The sequence below is a fragment of the Haliotis rufescens genome, unplaced genomic scaffold (genome assembly GCF_023055435.1).
Source record: "Haliotis rufescens isolate VD_foot unplaced genomic scaffold, xgHalRufe1.0.p SCAF_5, whole genome shotgun sequence".
Classification (NCBI taxonomy): domain Eukaryota; kingdom Metazoa; phylum Mollusca; class Gastropoda; order Lepetellida; family Haliotidae; genus Haliotis; species Haliotis rufescens.
Genome location: NW_025964223.1, coordinates 14,736,631 through 14,754,316, shown reverse-complemented (window position 1 = coordinate 14,754,316; position 17,686 = coordinate 14,736,631). Strand labels below are relative to the sequence as shown.

General features: G+C 41.2%; 1 protein-coding gene across 1 annotated transcript; it reads left to right on the top strand.

The window, feature by feature from the left end:
- The first annotated feature begins 7,859 nt into the window (after positions 1-7,859).
- Positions 7,860-16,943, top strand: LOC124138332. Its single transcript, XM_046504923.2, has 4 exons — positions 7,860-7,965; positions 13,890-14,004; positions 14,689-14,801; positions 16,336-16,943. Exons 1-4 carry the CDS (start codon positions 7,935-7,937, stop codon positions 16,404-16,406), a joined length of 330 nt encoding a protein of 109 aa, XP_046360879.2. The 5' UTR covers positions 7,860-7,934; the 3' UTR covers positions 16,407-16,943.
- The last annotated feature ends 743 nt before the right edge of the window (positions 16,944-17,686 follow it).

Genomic DNA, 17,686 nt, shown 5'->3' with positions numbered 1-17,686 from the left:
ATTATAGTGGGCAAGCAAGTTTTGGTCAGGGCTGGCAAGTATTTCAGCTAGCCAGTCCTGTGGTCTGGCTGAAATTTTTGGGAGTTTCATACCCTGGCATAAGTAAACAATCCAAACATAAGCAATATAGCATATTTTCAGATTCTCTTTCTTGTCTTCAGGCAATTAAAAATCAGTCTTGTAAACATCCACTTTTAATTGAAATCATTGAATTATTAAATGTTCTTGCTACTGGCCAATGCGACATCGTTTTTTGTTGGTTACCCAGCCATGTTGGTATTACTGGGAACACAATGGCCGATGCTGCTGCAAAAGCAGCACTCAACAAATCTGTGACACCACTTCTTATACCCTATAGAGAGAATAAAGCTGTTATTAGACGTTACATCCGAGATCTAATGCAGAAGAAGTGGGACACCCGGGTAGACAATAAATTACATGAAATTAAACCCACTATTGGTTACACCTACTTGGGTTGTCAGTCCAGATTTGAAGAGGTCGTATTAAGACGATGTCGTATTGGCCATTCTCGTAACACAAACGAATATTTGTTGAAAGATGAGGATCCCTCGATGTGCATCCCTTGTGATGAGAGAATCACGGTCAAGCATGTCCTGCTTGACTGTGTTGATTTTTCCATCACAAGGGTTACATCTATGAAGGATCTTTTTAATATCAGTTCTCAGTTAGTTTTTTTAAAAGAAATTGAATTGTTCCATAAATTTTGATTAATATGTTGTGTATATAATATAGTTTTTTTATAATTAGCAGAATAAATGTGATAACTGAGATTGATAGTGGCTGTATCCTCGAAGGGGGTTGAAGTAGTGTAAAATTTTAGTCACCTGGAGAGGGTATGTAAGACCACGTCATTCAAAGTAGATTTATTCTTACCATATCCTTTAACCGTAGAATATATGTTGTTTTAATATGGCTAACTGTGTTCATAATCGCCAACAGCTGAAGGGATGATGTAAATCCAGCTGGGGTCCATGCAGGTAGCAAAAGTCCCCATGGTCCCCAGTATGGTCCCTAGTATGGTGATCTACCTTCAGTTGTTGGACATCATAGCCTGTTTTTATAATGTATTGTTATGTATCGTAATATCAATTTTATGATTCCATACTAGTTTTAAATATTTCTCTGTGATAAGTCTAGTTATGTTACTGCCCATCGTTGGCAGGTTTTTTATACGTTTTCAAAGTATTTATAATCGTAAACCTTTGATAGTCACGATATGGCTGAAATAGTGCCCATATGGCTAAAAAATAACTCACTCACTCACTCCAAAACAGATATCATCGATTTTATCCCTATCAATTATATTCACATAAGAATTGTTTTGGAAAGTTATCTTCGTTACCGACGTTGCACGACAGGTGTAATTCTGTGCTACGTCAGCCAACAGACAAACGCATACTTTTTTATACAAATAAAACAGACGACAGAGCCAGTGTACCCCGTAATAACGAAGTGGGTGTGCGAATGAGTTGGGTTTAACGTCGCTTCATATCACGGCGTGTCGGTTTCATGTGGGAGGAAAGCCCGAAGTGATGTAGGTCACAAACGTTTACCACTTAGGTGAAACCTACGAGCACGGGTATGGTGCTGACAAACCTAGAAAAGGACCCGTGAAGATTCGGGTGAGGATAGGTCTTCAGCAACCCATGCTTGCCGTAACAGGCGACTAACGGGATCGGGTGGTCAGGCTCGCTGACTTGGTTGATGCATATCATCGTATCCCAGTTGCGAAGATCGATGCTCATGATGTCACTGGACATTCTGGTCCAGACTTGATTATTTACAGACCGCCGTCATTAAGCGGGAAAATTGCTGAGTGCGGCGTTAAACAACAACAAAAGAGAAAAAAAGAGAGTGTCAAACAGACAATGCAGTGACTGATATTATGAGCTGCGATCCACGCCGTAGAGGACGTTGTCACGCCATCAACCACGTAAAAGCAAAAGGCGACTAACGGGATCGGAGGTCAGGCTCGCTGACTTGGTTGATGCATGTCATCGATCCCAATTGCGTGGATCGATGCTCATAATGTCGATCACTGGATTGTCTGGTCCAGACTCGATTATTTTACAGACCGCCATCATATAGCTGGAACATTGCTGAGTGCGGCGTTAAACAACAAACAAACAAACGTAAAAGCAAAAATAGCCATATCGATGTCATTGCTGAAAAATGCTACAAGAAACGCCGTTCTTGAGTTTCAAACGTTATCGCGTACATTGAGCTTGAATTTCGGTTATTGCAACACATTGAATGACTTGCCAAGCAGCCTGCAGACACTGGCATCTTTTGGGACACGTTTCCCGCCAGTGTTTCCCAACTCTTTGCATCTGTAGAACTTTCAGAGCGATCCAGTAACCCAAAAACTCCACCCAGGGCACAGCATCCTCATCCAATAGCAATAACATTATGACCTACGGCATCGTCATCAGCAACGTGGTCGTCGTAAAACTCATCAACTTCCAACACAGCGTAGAGAGATGTAAGATGCACGTGATGTGTTGTGCGAGTGTTGTCAACACTCCAACATAAGTTCACCGAAACAATGGCACTCACGGAAAATCTTGGATTCAGTAGGAGTGAATGAGTGAGCGGTTTAACGCCGCTTTTACCAGTGTTACAGTTATATCACGGCGTGTCAGCTTAATGTGGGAGGAAAGCCCGAAGTTGATGCAGGTCTTAGACGTTTACCACTTCGGTGAAACCCACGAGCACGGGTATGGTGCTGACAAACCTAGAAACATAATTGGGGCGAACCGGGATTCAAACCCACAATCATAGCTTTCTGGTGTGCCCAAGGGACGCAACTCTGCACAGCGAATCGCGGTGCCTTAGACGCGTGGGCCACCCGTGTCCCTCTTGGTGTAGGTTACTCATAGACAAGGTAGAATATTACTAAACCTAATTCGGTGTACTCGGGTGCACCGGTGCACCGTATTCAGTAGGGCACGTATTTAGTAGGACCTAAGGAATACAACTAAGCATATCGAATTACGCCATTTTGCCTTTTAGCCGACCGGAACAATACAAAACTGTGATAATCTAGTTGTTTTACTGTCAATTGTCGACAGTTTCTATATATTAAAAAAATATTCTAAATGTGTTCATTATTATTTTTGTATCATCGCTATGTGGCTGCAATATTGCAAACTTTTCACTCACTTTTACCTCTGACCGTGACAAAATATTTGTTTTTATTCCGATGCAACAGTTTCTTTCTCGATGTGCTTATGTCTATTGAACACCATGTGATCTCTTGAACCACCCCAAACGCTTTATTTATTTGCGGATGAGATAGACAGGCCATTGCCTAAAAGTCGGGCCGGCCGGGCCAAGACGGGCCAAAGTGTTATTGGCTAATTACATCGTTATCGGTGACCATACCTACATATTATCGATGCAACATACACACATGACATTATTAAACAATCACCAACCAAAAACGTGCACCATAATTAAGTAATTCGGAGTAAATCGCTTGAAAACCAGAAAGTGGAGCTGTGTGTAAGCGTCGCTGATCGAGGTAACATGTGAAAGAGCAATCGTTAAACGAAATAAGATTTGAAACGTATTAAATACTTCTAGCTATAGCGAAACCAATTTCCATCTGTCGGCATAGCGTTTATAATTATAGGATATCGAGGTTATAACGCGAGTGTGTTAGGGGATGGTAAATATCCTGCATTAGGAATAAACATTGTATTTAGCGAGCCTTGGCGAGCTAAATACATAGTGTTTATTCCTAATGTAGGATATTTACCATCCCCAAACACACAAGCGTGATAACCTCTTTATCATATAATGTCATTCTTTAATTCTGTGCTTCAAAATCGCTTTCCCTCTCTCACAAACATTACCGAAACATTGCAAGTTTTCCAGGAATGCGCGCGTTAATATTTATTACGTCACAGGGAATTGATGTGTCAGTCGCATTCGTGACCAACTCGTGTTATTCCGGGACAAGCCGAATAGCGACTCGTGCCCCTCTCGCGGCCATTTTTTGCGACCGGGTTCCGTCTTGGTGCAAACCGGCATACCTAAAACAATTGTCAACTCGTTGTGTAATGAAGTGTAGTCAGATTTACACACAGTGACATAACGAAACAAGGTAACAATTCAAACATATTTCGGCCAAAGCCAACTATTTTAATTTGTGGAGAAGGTTTCAAGCCGCAGAGGTCTACAAGCACAGACCTGGCTACTAATCCCACTTGGCTAAGCCTAGTGCCCTCGCAAAATTGTTTCGAAATTTATAAATTATATCTCCAAAGTTGCCAAAACTTATAAAATGCCTTAGCTACGTCACAGTTAGACACTGATTTTCACTATTTTAGACTGTTCTTTTGATAATGATAGCAATTATCCCTGTAGTTTATCCAGATTCCCGATTGTAAATTTTGACTCGATCGCCGAATGACGAGGGCGACGCCATGTATGTTTATAAACATTGAAAGTAGTCCCCACTTGACCTTTGATATTTGCATCTCTGTCCGCATATGACCCCAACGGATATCGTTTTTATCCGTTGGCTTTTCTTGCCGAGAAACCTACCCACTATATGATAAAGTACTATATCTAAGAAAATACCACTTTATAATGTCACTGTTCATCGTATTTAAAGCAGACACGTTGGTTAAAGTAGACGTCTTCCCCCTATACTCTCAACAGTTACACAAGTGTTCGGTCCGACTAGGCCCGGGCTGTGAAAATCAAATCAAACCTCACATATGTATCATGAAATAGATTCACATCTATAGACCAGTATTATATCTACCTATATACCACTTCTGATCGCGGTACTTAAAGAAAACAAGGTGCTCAAAGTGAAGCCCTTTTTCCTCTATTAGATATTATATTATTTTCTCTTGGAACATCTATAAGATGTACAGCTACATGTAATTACCAAAACGTTTTTATTTCATTAAATAAACATTCACTCATTGGACTTCTCCAACAGTTTTGTCCATGTTGAAATGCACTGAAATGGTTAGTTCACGATATTTGTGATGAAATACGATTTTATTGGATACATTTACCTTGGATATATTTGAAAATTCAACAACAGCTTTCGTGTGGTTTGTTTGGAAGCATAAAATCAACTATTGTTTGTAAAAGCCATTTGTGTGTGCTAATTTATATGTTTTTTAAGGTAGAAGTGTTTGTATAGATGATTATCTGTGTGTTCACAAACCCCTATGATGTAATTGTTTTTTCCTGTCTGAATAAACATGTTTTTTGCATGTAAAATAGTCAATAAGCGAAATAAAATGAGTAACAGACTGTATTATAGATCCATAGAAATACGATTGCATAGACGATCAATTCAGAATACAACAGGTGTTAGGTGAGGCTAATTGAAATGTATCTCGATGACTTATTGAAATGTACTTTACAGGTTATAATCAATAAACATTGTGACAGAACAAGTGAAAAATTGGCAACAGCTGATTGAGTTGAATTTTGGTTTTGCGAAAATGTTTCGTGGTTTCTGTTGATGAAACTAAGTTTGACAATGTTGCAAATAATGACTTTCTTTGACTTCATTACGGATTCCTGTACCTGTATCGAGGAGAGTTGTTTACAGTTAAGTAAAATTCTAATTAAGATTTCTTAAAGCTGTCACGGTGGCAAATTCAAACTTCGATATCATGGTACACAGTTCTATTGTAAAGTCGGGTTGGGACCGAGATGGCGCTAAGTATTTTTATCTCGAATTTGAAATAAGCGGTTAAATTTATATGTTTTGTTAGTTGTTTTTTTTATTTAACGCCACACTCAGCAATATGCCAGCTATATGACGGAGGCCATGCAAATAATCAAGTCTTGACCTGACAATCCAGTGATTGACATCACGAGCATCATTCAACACAAATGGGATGAGATGACATTCGTCCAATCAACCAATTCATAGCCTGGCCATAGCCTGACAACCAACCCGATCCCGTTAGTCGCCGCTAACGACAACCATAGTCACCTTTTAATGCAAGCATTGGTTGCTGAAGATCTGTTCTAACCCTGATCTTCACAGGTCCAAATCTATATGTATTTTTATGGTGAGGCGGTCGTGATCGGAGAAAAGGTTCGAGAGTTCGGTACACACATTCGTGGTAAATATCTCTCATGTTGTGGCTGATAGGGATTTTGTCATGTTTTGAAGAAATGTCATCACTGTCATGCTTTTGATGGTACACAAAACGTAATCTTTACGTCGAACATAATATATGCTTTACTGCTTTTTCTTTTTACTGATTTTTGTATTGATAACATTACAACGTTTCTCAAGGTTACAGACTCCAAGGATTCATTAAAGTGCATTTTAAGCACCTAAAATTGACAACTAACACCCTGATCGCAAAACTCCTAACGATGTATACTAAAAATAGATACGAAAACTTTTGCTGAACCCGAGATTTGAATGACTGACAAATCCGTACTTTCTTGTGTTCCCATACATAAAACAGCAGTGAAAACATGATCTAACATGGCTTACTGTGGAATGTGTCTAGGATTGTAAACTGTCCATATTATTCCAACTTGTATGCATACACATGTGTCATGTCTTTATTTTGTTGTCTCCACCCGCTAACATATGTGGCAAGATACACCTTCCAGGATAGTGGACGATGTGGACACTGACGTAAATTTCTACAACATGTCCAAATATCGGGATCGGGTGGTCAGGCTCGCTGACTTGGTTGATGCATGTCATCGATCCCAATTGCGTGGATCAATGTTCATGATGTCAATCACTGGATTGTCTGGTCTAAACTCGATTATTTACAGACCGCCGTCATATAGCTGGAATATTGCTGCGTGCGGCATAAAACAACAAACCAACCAACCAACACCCATAGACCCCTGTGGTTGGCTGAGATCTCAGGGTTAGTGAGTGAGTGAGTTTAATTAAAGTCACGTCGGCAATATTTCAGCCATAATGTGACTTGAAAGAGTTGGACAAGATTAATAAAAAGCTGTCGACGAAGGACAGTAGAATAACTAGCAATATATCACAGATTGACTGAAAACTAGTTGTAGAACATTAAAACTATTTGAACAGTTGGATACGACACAATATAAAAATGGGGCTATAGAGCACCAGCAACAAGGTTAAGGTCACCACACTAGGGGACTTACTGTACCTCTGCTACCTGCATGGTTCCCCAGCAGGATTTACACCATTACCCAAGTTACCGGTGATTGTTGCAAGTTTAGCCAGAGATTAAAATCAACAAATATTCTGCAGTTAAAATAGAGGTAGATATAAATATACAATGAAAGAGGTGGTCTTACATACCCTCTCAGGGGGACAATAATTCTCAGGGTTAGAATAAGGTGGCCGACAAGATACACAGGTCGTAAGAAGGGAATGGATCGGGTACTAGGCTCGATGAATTGGCTCACTGCGTTTCATCGCACCCCGAAGGCGTGGATCGTTGCTCACAATATCGACCACTGGCCGTCGGATCCAGACACGATTATGTACACATACAACAAACAACTTTCTAATTAATACGCCAAATATAAATACGGCCCTGAGTCTAACCTATTCATTCACTCACATTTATAACCAGATAAGGGAGTGAGTGAGTATGGTTTTACGCCGCTCTTAGCAATATTCCAGCAATATCACGGCGGGGGACACCAGAAATGGGCTTCACACATTGTACCCATGTCGGGAATTGAACCCGGGTCTTCGGCGTGGCGTGCAAACGCTTTAACCACTAGGCTACCCGACCGCCCCAAAACCAGATAAGACACCACATGGCGAACCTTTGCATGTCTATTGCTCCGAGTCTCTAGTGGATAAGATTTATTGCTGTTCACTGATATAACAACACCCCACCGTCAACACGTTCAGGTCACTTGTGATTCCTTCATGGTGGAAACAGGTGCAGTGCTCATTCACGGAAGCAATGATGCTGTCTTGGGGTTTTGTGTTTGCACGTAAGTTACAAATTGTATATCTATGCTCGATCTTATAAACTTTGTGTCTACGCCTGTGCTGCGCCCCCGAGAACTCGAAGTCCACACGAAGCAGGTTTAGCCTTTGTTCCCTGCAAGTGAGTGAGTGAGTGAGTGAGGTTTTACGCCGCTTTTAGCAATATTCCAGCAATATCATGGCGGGGGACACCAGAAATGGGCTTCACACATTGTACCCATGTCAGGAATCGAACCCGGGTCTTCGGCGTGACGAGCGAACGCTTTAACCACTAGACTACCCGACCGCCCCTGTTCCCAGCAAGATGTAACAGGGGCGTAACAGCACGGTTGATCAGCTCGGTGATGTTGTGATAGTGTTGTGGGATGTCGACGTTGCATCACTGATTTAAAGTGGAAACCAGTGATTGATATTATGAGCAACGTACGTCGTCCAGCGCAACATCGGGGTTATTTGCACGCGTTCTTAATGCTGGAATATTGCAGATTGTGGCGTTTTACAAAACATGCAGCCGTAACTGGTTTAGACATGCATACCCTTTTCACGAACACCTGGTGTCCTCTCTGATTTTCAGGGGTCAATTCATATAATTTTCACAGCTATGGAGACCCGTGAAGATTCGGGGTAGAATAGGTCTTCAGCAACCCATGCTTGCCGTAAAGGACGACTATGCTTGTCGTAAAAGGCGACTAACGGGATTGGGTGGTCAGGCTCGCTGACTTGGTTGATGCATGTCATCGTATCCCAATGGCGTGGATCGATGCTCATGATGTCAATCACTGGATTATCTGGTCCAGACTCGATTATTTACAGACCTCCATCATATAGCTGAAATATTGACGAGTACAGCGTTAAGCGACAAACAAACAAACAAACAAAGCCCTTTATGCCAATTTGAATTTGCTGCGGCGAATAATCTACACTAGATATTCTCTTGCATTGGCAATTAATATCATATTTCGTTCCGCTAGCTTATTCTATCTCTTGGATACGATCTTTTTATTTGTATGTGCATTTTGCTCACGTTTTTAGAACAAAACAGAACACTTTACGGGAAGATACATAAATATATTTTTGACTTAGATATAATTATTGAGAATAATTGCTGATAATATAAATAATCTTACACAGTTTTTAACGATCTTACATTGCATAGCCTCAGAAAAAACCCCATTGTTATGGCCAAATAAACCCGAGGGGCAATGATGAAAGGTAAGGAGCACACCGAATTAGGTTTAGTAATAGTCTGTCTTGGCTATGTGTAACTTACGCCAAGCATCAACTGGATTTCGCATCGCTGCTTATAAAGAGAAGCTTTTCTAACATCCTGTCGTAACAGAAAAGGGGTATGGGTAGTCTCTTTGTCAGCACCAAACAATGCTCGTGACCCACATCAACGTGTGTGTGTGTGGCGGTCGGGGAGCCTACTGGTTAAAGCGTTCGCTCGTCACGCCAAAGACCCGGGTTCGATTCCCGACATGGGTACAATGTGTGAAGCCCTTGTGCTGTAAATGTTTCCAACAAACGATGTTTCGGAAATTTTGTGATTGTGTTGTTACCATTTTTGTTTTGATGGATTAAATCCCGTTGGTTGCGATGTTTAACAACAAAGAAACAAACAATACTATTCGTCGTTAAGCGACTAATATTTTGCAAAATATGTATTTTCTGTCCATGGCGAAAGCTTCATGTCATTTTTATGCAAACTGTGTAGGGCAGGACATGCCTACCCTTTTCACGAATATTACTGATTTTCAGTGATCCATTCATTCAAGACCACCACCGTCATCTAGTGGTAGAGCGTCCGCCCGGAGAGCGGAAGGTCCGGGGTTCGATCCCCGACCGCGTCATACCGAAAGACGTTCAAAGATGGTACTTGTTGTTACCCTGTCTGGCGCTCGGCATTAAGGGGCTAAAACAAGGACTGGTCGGCTCGGAGTCAGTATACTGTGTCTGAGTGGGGTATTCATGTTAAACTGCAGCATGGTATCCCATTGAGCTAGCACTATAAATCGGCATCAGTCCGAACTAGTACAAGCAGCCACACAAACACACACACGTACATGCACGTCGCTATATAAGTGCAATAATCTTGGACGCGACGTTAAACCCCACCTCAACTCACCATTCATGCAATTTTCATCGCTATTTTGCCTATAACGCCCATTGGAAAATGTTTGTCAGATCATGGAGACTGATTGTTATCGGGCACTGACGTTCAATATTTATGGCTAGGTGTGTAAAAGTGTCAACCTGTCTGTCCATTGGTTAAAGTAGAGAACAATGAGTCGTAAACCAATAAAGTTATAAACACATCGTCTTAACGTATTTGTTTGTGGCAATCAACGTAATGAAAAAATCGTTAAGGCAGGACGGGGTTATTTTAGGTGAGTCATAGTGAAACTGTTATCAGTTTTTTCATCTTTCATGGACAAAGGGATATCGTGACTTTAGTGAGTGAGTGAGTGAGTGAGTTGGGTTTAACGCCGCTTTTAACAGTATTCCAGTTATATCACGGCGTGTCCGATTAATGTAGGATGAAAGCCCGAAGTGATGCACTTAGGTGAAACCCACGAGCACAGGTATGGTGCTGACAAACCTAGAAACATAATTGGGGCGAACCGGGATTCGAACCCACAATCATAGGTTTCTGGCGTGCCCAAGGGACGCAACTCTGCACAGCGAATCGCGGCGCCTTAGACGACTGGGCCACCCATGCCCCCTCGTGACTTTATACTCGTTGTGTCGGTCGGTCGTCATGTGTCGTCCTAATCAATGATATTAAAAGAAATTGTGAACGCATGCTATGAAACGGCAGATCAGAACAAACGTGACGAGCGAACCCTTACAAGCCATGGACTCTGTACAACTCTGATTCACAAAGGAAACCAACAAGGAGAATGTATTTCAAACTTTAGGGAAAAAAGAGAGCTTTGAATTTGGCGTTATATATCTTTGACTGTCCATTTGCCGTCCTATAATTATGTTGCAACACAATAATAGCAGTGGTGTGTGGTGTGTGGTCTAGAGGTGAGGTGAGGTGAAATTGGGTTTAACGTCGCGTCCAAGATTATTGTACTTAAAAAGCGACGTGCATGCACGTGTGTGTGTGGCTGCTTGTACTAGTTCGGACTAATGCCGATTTATAGCGCTAGCTCACTGAGATACCATGCCGCAGTTTAACACGAATACCCCACTCAGACACAGTATACTGACTCTGAGCCGACCAGTGTGTTTTAGCCCCTTATGCCGAGCGCCAGACAGGGTAACAACAAGTACCATCTTTTAACGTATTTTGGTATGACGCGGCCGGGTATCGAACCCCGGACCTTCCGCTCTCCGGGCGGCCGCTGTACCACTAGACCACGGAGGCGGTCTGTGTGGTGTAGAACCAAACCCGGCAACGTTGTTTCATTTTGTATTGATGTCAGACAGACAGACAGTTTATTCAGTAAGAAGGCCATAGGCCCATAATACAGACAATGGTTGATTGCATGAACTACGCATGCCAAGGAAGTAGTCGATTTAAGTTTCTCTTAGCCGTTGGACTTTATATAGATATAAACATGTGTTATATACAACATCAAAGTTTTCTGATGAAATAATTTCAGTAAAAGATGTTACAGTTTGAAACTTGATATACTGTTTAAGATACATATTTCTTAGGGCTGAATAACGCTCACATACAAGTAAAACATGAAATTCATCTTCAATAAAAGATATACCATTTTCTCTACAATATTTCCATAATCGTTCAGTGTATGGGAGTGTATCTCCCCAAATCAATTGCAAGTTTAAACTTGCTACATCTGAAACGAGTCATACATATTCTCAGATGTACTGGTATGGGGAGTCTAAGATATTTTTCTACATTTAACAGGGATTTAAAATGTTTATAATAAAAGGTATCAGATATACTATTGATAGAACTACACCATGATTGTTGAAGGTTATCAAATAATCTTTGCTTAAAAAGATGAATAAATGATGTCCAGTTAATAATTGCTTATTTAATACATGTACTATACACTTTCAGTGCCTCTCATATATTCGAGTATTGTATGTGCACACACATGTACAGCCTTATACTTTAAAGGCAATAATTCCTCAACCTCAATCGACACCCTATTGAATCCATGCTGCATCACTAAATATTGTCGCTGACCCCAAATACATTGGGGGTTTTTCAAGGAAGAATGAGGAATGACAATATATCGCTCCGTTACCTGTACTTGTGACAGTGATAAACAAAATATGTTGATGTTCTTATTCTCAATTCCCTTTGGCAGTACATAAACTAAAACGAAAAGATATTAGACGACCAGACAATCCAGTGATTGGCCTCATGAGCATCGATCTTCGGGACTTTCCGATTTAAGGTTTTAATGCATGAAAATGTGTTTTCTGAAACAGGAAGTTGGACTTTCTGGTTATAGGTTGTTTCTTTGTTGTTTAACGCCGCACTCAGCACTATTCCAGCCACACGGCGGCGGGCTGTAAAAATCGAATCTGAACCAGAAAATCCAGTGATTGACATCATGAGCATCGATCCGAGCAGTTGGGATACGACGACATGCATCAACCAAGTCATCGATCCCGACCACCCGATCCGTTTAGTCGCCTCTTCCGAGAAGCATAGTCGCCTTTTACGGCAAGCATGGGTTGCTGAAGACCTATTCTACCCCGGATCTTCACGAGTCACTTTTTATTGTAAAATAATAATGACCATCACGGGGCGTACGCCGTTCAGAACGCTGCGCTGGGACGGCGATGACAGGGCAGTTTCTGATACTCAGACAGTCTAGTACTAGCCATGAAGTGATTTTCTTCATGAAATGTTATTGAATTCTTCACAACCATGTTTTTCTACCAATATTGGCATACTACTAGGGCGAGACATGGCTCTCGGTGCTTTCGTTTCGGATATTACCATTTCAAAGTCGCCTTTTACAGCAAGCATGTGTTGCTTAAGACCTATATTCTATCCCGGATCTTCACTGGTCTATAAATAGAACATGTGGCGGATTGTGAACCTTTAGTGTGTTTTTCTTAACAAACTGATGTAGACCATTTATTTGTTCTGGTTAATAGTGCACTGACAGAGTATACCTGTGGTTTGGACTTAATCAGACCAGACCATCTTGTATCCTAAGGCTAACTCAGTGAGATATAACGATGAATAATGTTGCTTCAGTGTATGTTTTGTGTTTTACCGATTAACCAAAGGAGAGAAAATGCGAATGGACATCCATGTATGTCAACCTTGAAATGCAGTAAGAAGTATCTCTTGGAGCTATATTCTGTGTTCATGATTGCACAATCACACGATCACCATATCCACCAACTTTCACAGTTTGCATTTTATTAAAATAATCTGTTGATATGAAAAGAATCACTGAGAGAGGAAATAGCGGGTTTCAGTTTGTCTTGGAAAATGAGATCACTCTCATAATTAGGACTTATAAAATATAACATTCACTTTTCGAAACAATATAGTCACCTGTACATGTCATGTCCTCTAAATTTGTCGAGTGTACACTAAATAGATTCAATAATCAATAAACTGAAACGCAGAAATAGTTTGAAACATAGTCTGGTCAGTGGTCCCAGCATGGGATCTGGACAGCACACGGGCGCACGTGATAGTTTTATCCACCCGTCGGGGATGAAGGCTGGGGTTGGGTGGGGAAAGTGAGGGGAGAAAATCTGAATGAAATGAACCACACAAACATGTGTTGGTCTCGGACCGACCCACTTGTTCTCGTTCACTGTATGGTGGCGGTCGGGTAGCCTAGTGGTTAAAGCGTTCGCTCGTCACGCCGGAGACATGGGTTCGATTCCCGACATGGGTACAATGTGTGAAGCCCATTTCTGGCGTAAAACCAAACTGACTCACCAACTCGTTCACTGTATGGGCATTGTGTTTCAGTTGTTTGCCTGCCTGGAGTCCAAAGTGCCTGTTACCCGTCACCATGCGACAATCTGCAGAACAGGATGGATGCCATAGTCATGGATAATAAGGATCACATCCGTCTTTGGTGCGAGTGAGTACTCTTGTATATGTTACATTGAAATTGGAAAAATTCAGTCAGTTTACAAGTTGACTGAAATGTCAGGCAGAATATTTGACACATTGACTTGTCTAACTTGTAATTGTACAAATTTAAAAACCAAACTTATTGCCTGTCTTGATAAAAAGGCGTATCAGGTTTCATAATGATATCCAGCTTAAAATGTACCACGTAAAGTAGACCCTTGAAGATCCGGGGTAGAATATTATAGGTCTTCAGAAACCCATGCTTGCCGTAAAAAGGCGACTGTGCTTGTCGTAAGAGGCGACTAACGGGATTGGGTGGTCAGGCTCGCTGACTTGGTTGATGCATGTCATCGTATCCCAATTGCGTGGGTCGATGCTCATGATATTAATCACTGGATTGTCACGCCCAGACCCGATTATTTACAGACCGCCGTCATTTAGCTGGAATATTGCTGAGTGCGGCGTTAAACAACAAACAAACAAATAACTAATACTGCTGTCCTATATAATAACGAACAAAACCACATAAAGTATGTTACAATTATTACACTATCTGAATTCATGTGGAATTACTGAACTTGTATTTATTTGTGTTTTACTGTAGATCATTTTAATGAATGAATAATATGTTCTCATCAATGTATGGCTTAGATGTTTCCGCGCGACATTAAGTCGTCACTTACTATTCCAGAGTTGCAGTGCCATACACCGGCTGTTTGAATAAACTTCCTCTAGATTGTCGGACAACTCGTATTGTAAACGTCGTCGCAGAAACGAAATACCAGATGGAACAAATGGGGTGTGGTAAGACATTTTCTTTATGTAAAGGTGAGGTGAAATTGGGTTTAACGTCGCGTCCAAGATTATTGCACTTATATAGCGACGTGCATGCACGTGTATGTGTGTGTGTGGCTGCTTGTACTAGTCCGGACTGATGCCGATTTATAGTGCTAGCTCACTGAGATACCATGCCGCAGTTTAACATGAATACCCCACTCAGACACAGTATACTGACTCCGAGCCGACCAGTCCTTGTTTTAGCCCCTTAATGCCGAGCGCCAGACAGGGTAACAACAAGTACAATCTTTTAACGTCTTTTTGTATGACGCGGCCCGGGATCGAACCCTGGACCTTCCGCTCTCCGGGCGGACGCTCTACCACAAGACCACGGAGGCGGTCTCTTTATGTAAAGATACGTTCACACGTTAACAGTTGTTACTTGGTGTTTGGTTGTGTCATAGCTTTCTTCTAACACCAAATTCGTATTAGATAATATATATCAATCAACCTATATCGGTAAAATAATCTGACTGTTCTTAAAGTAAATTCAGTATAGCGAATGCACCAACTGACCGCCGCATACAAGATATTTTATGTTTCACATATGCGGCTAAACTCACGGTCACTCCAGCTGTGGGACAGTGGCCCATTATGCAAGTCTGCCCAGCCAGGTTGACACAAAGGGTCACTCTCACTGGTGGCCCAGTCGTCTAAGGCGCCGCAATTTGCTGTGCAGAGTTGCGTCACTTGATCGTGGGTTCAAATCCCTGTTCGCCCCGATTATGTTTCTAGGTTGTCAGCACCTTACCCGTGCTCGTGGGTTTAATCAAAATGGTCGACGTCTGAGACCCGGATCAATGTGGGCTAAATCTGACACGCCGTGCTACACGGAACACTGACGCATTAAACCCAACCCTCTCACTAAGTGCTGACCCGTGAAGATTCAGGGTAGAATAGGTCTTCAGCAACCCATGCTTGCCATAAAAGGCGACTATGCTTGTCGTAAGAGGCGACTAACGGGATCGGGTGGTCAGGCTCGCTGACTTGGTTGATGCATGTCATCGTATCCCAATGGCGTGGATCGAGGCTCATGATGTCAATCACTGGATTTTCTGGTCCAGACTCGATTATTTACAGACCCCCGTGATATAGCTGGAATATTGTGCGGCGTTAAACAACAATCAGACAAACAAACAAACAAATAACTAATACTGTTGTCCTATATAATAATCAACAATGATTGATAATGACCCGAACCTGTTTTTATGTCAGAAAATTGCATGATTGATTTGTGTACACGTAAAACAGATCTAACACACAAACACTAATTGGTGTTAAAGTTTTGAATGTGTCGCCACCATTTAACATATTTACAAACAAGAATACCCTATGTTAATGATGTTTATATGTACGTGTGGCATTAGGTACATTTCAATATAACAAATACAACATAGCTACGTTGAAGCTAAAAAGTGTATTTACCTAACGAACACTACACAACCATGATACATTGATAATTAACTGTTTATATGTGTTGCCGTGAAACCATGTGTTACAGGTTCATCTGGGGAGTTGACCTCGACAATCAGCCTGTTTATCCTGACAGCGATCAACACACTCCTTCTCTGACAAAGGAACTAACACACTGAACGCCTTGTTACAGATGTATAATGTGGTTTCGTGATGTTTTTCAATATCTTTAGGTAAACAATGTGTCACAATCTGTAGGTATCGTGTTAATATATTCAAAGCTTAAATATTTGCTGTTAAATAAGATGAATATACTGGAGCCATACATGAATTGTTGCGTCTTTTCTATATACTAAATCTAATGCTGATTTATTATATATATAAAAAGTAAGTTCAAGTATGGAACTTCATTACATTTTGTTTCTCACAAAAAGCATAATTCAGGTTTAGAGTTTTTCTTACAAATGTGAAGGCTCTAATATATGCTGCAACAGTGCCTGAAGGGGCGGACATTTTTATAAGCGTACTCTTAGCACTTGTGATATTTTGTCGATATTGATGAATTAAAAATCACAAAGCACTTCCATAGTATAAAGCCATAGTACGATTCCGACTACCGTATTCGACGTAATAAGCGCCCAGGGCGCTCTCAAAGTTAGAAATAGGGGGCTCTTAATAGAATATTATTTTGGTGAAAAAACAGAGTTGAAAGATAAATGTCGTGGTTTATGCTGACAGCCTGACATGTTTATATACGACAGATATATTTTTCCAGAGTTTAACTGCCCGTAATTGAGGGTGCATATAACACAAGTGCGTATTATACGCGAATAAATAAGTCTTGTGTACATGGATCAATCGGAAAGCGTGCTAATTGGGATTGTTCACTAGCCCATATATTAGCAAATATCGCCGTGGACGCTTATTACGTCGAATACGGTATGGCATATGCATGTGTAACCGGGTGTCCGGGTAAGAACAGAGGTACCCAGCAACATATGTGTTAGGGTCAAAACATAAACATATAATGTGTAGCATCGTCCGGATAAGAACAGAGGTCCCCAGAAACATATGTGTTGGGGTCAAAACATAAACATATCATGTGTAGCATCGTCCGGATAAGAACAGAGGTCCCCAGAAACATATGTGTTAGGGTCAAAACATAAACATATCATGTGTAGCAACGTCCTGATTTTAGTTATCGTTTATCTTCTGTAATAGGCACGAGTCCATGTTAATTTGTGTATTATCTGGTTCAGGTTCGATTTATTACATACACATATGGCTGGAATACTGCGGCGTGAAACGAACACAAGGACTGGACGTGTTTTTCAAACCTTAAGTGATGTCATTCGAGTATTATTGCATTTGATTCTTGAATTTAACTAGCCAGAGGGGTTGGGCTATTAAAGATTTAGGTGATGTGTTGGTTAGTATGG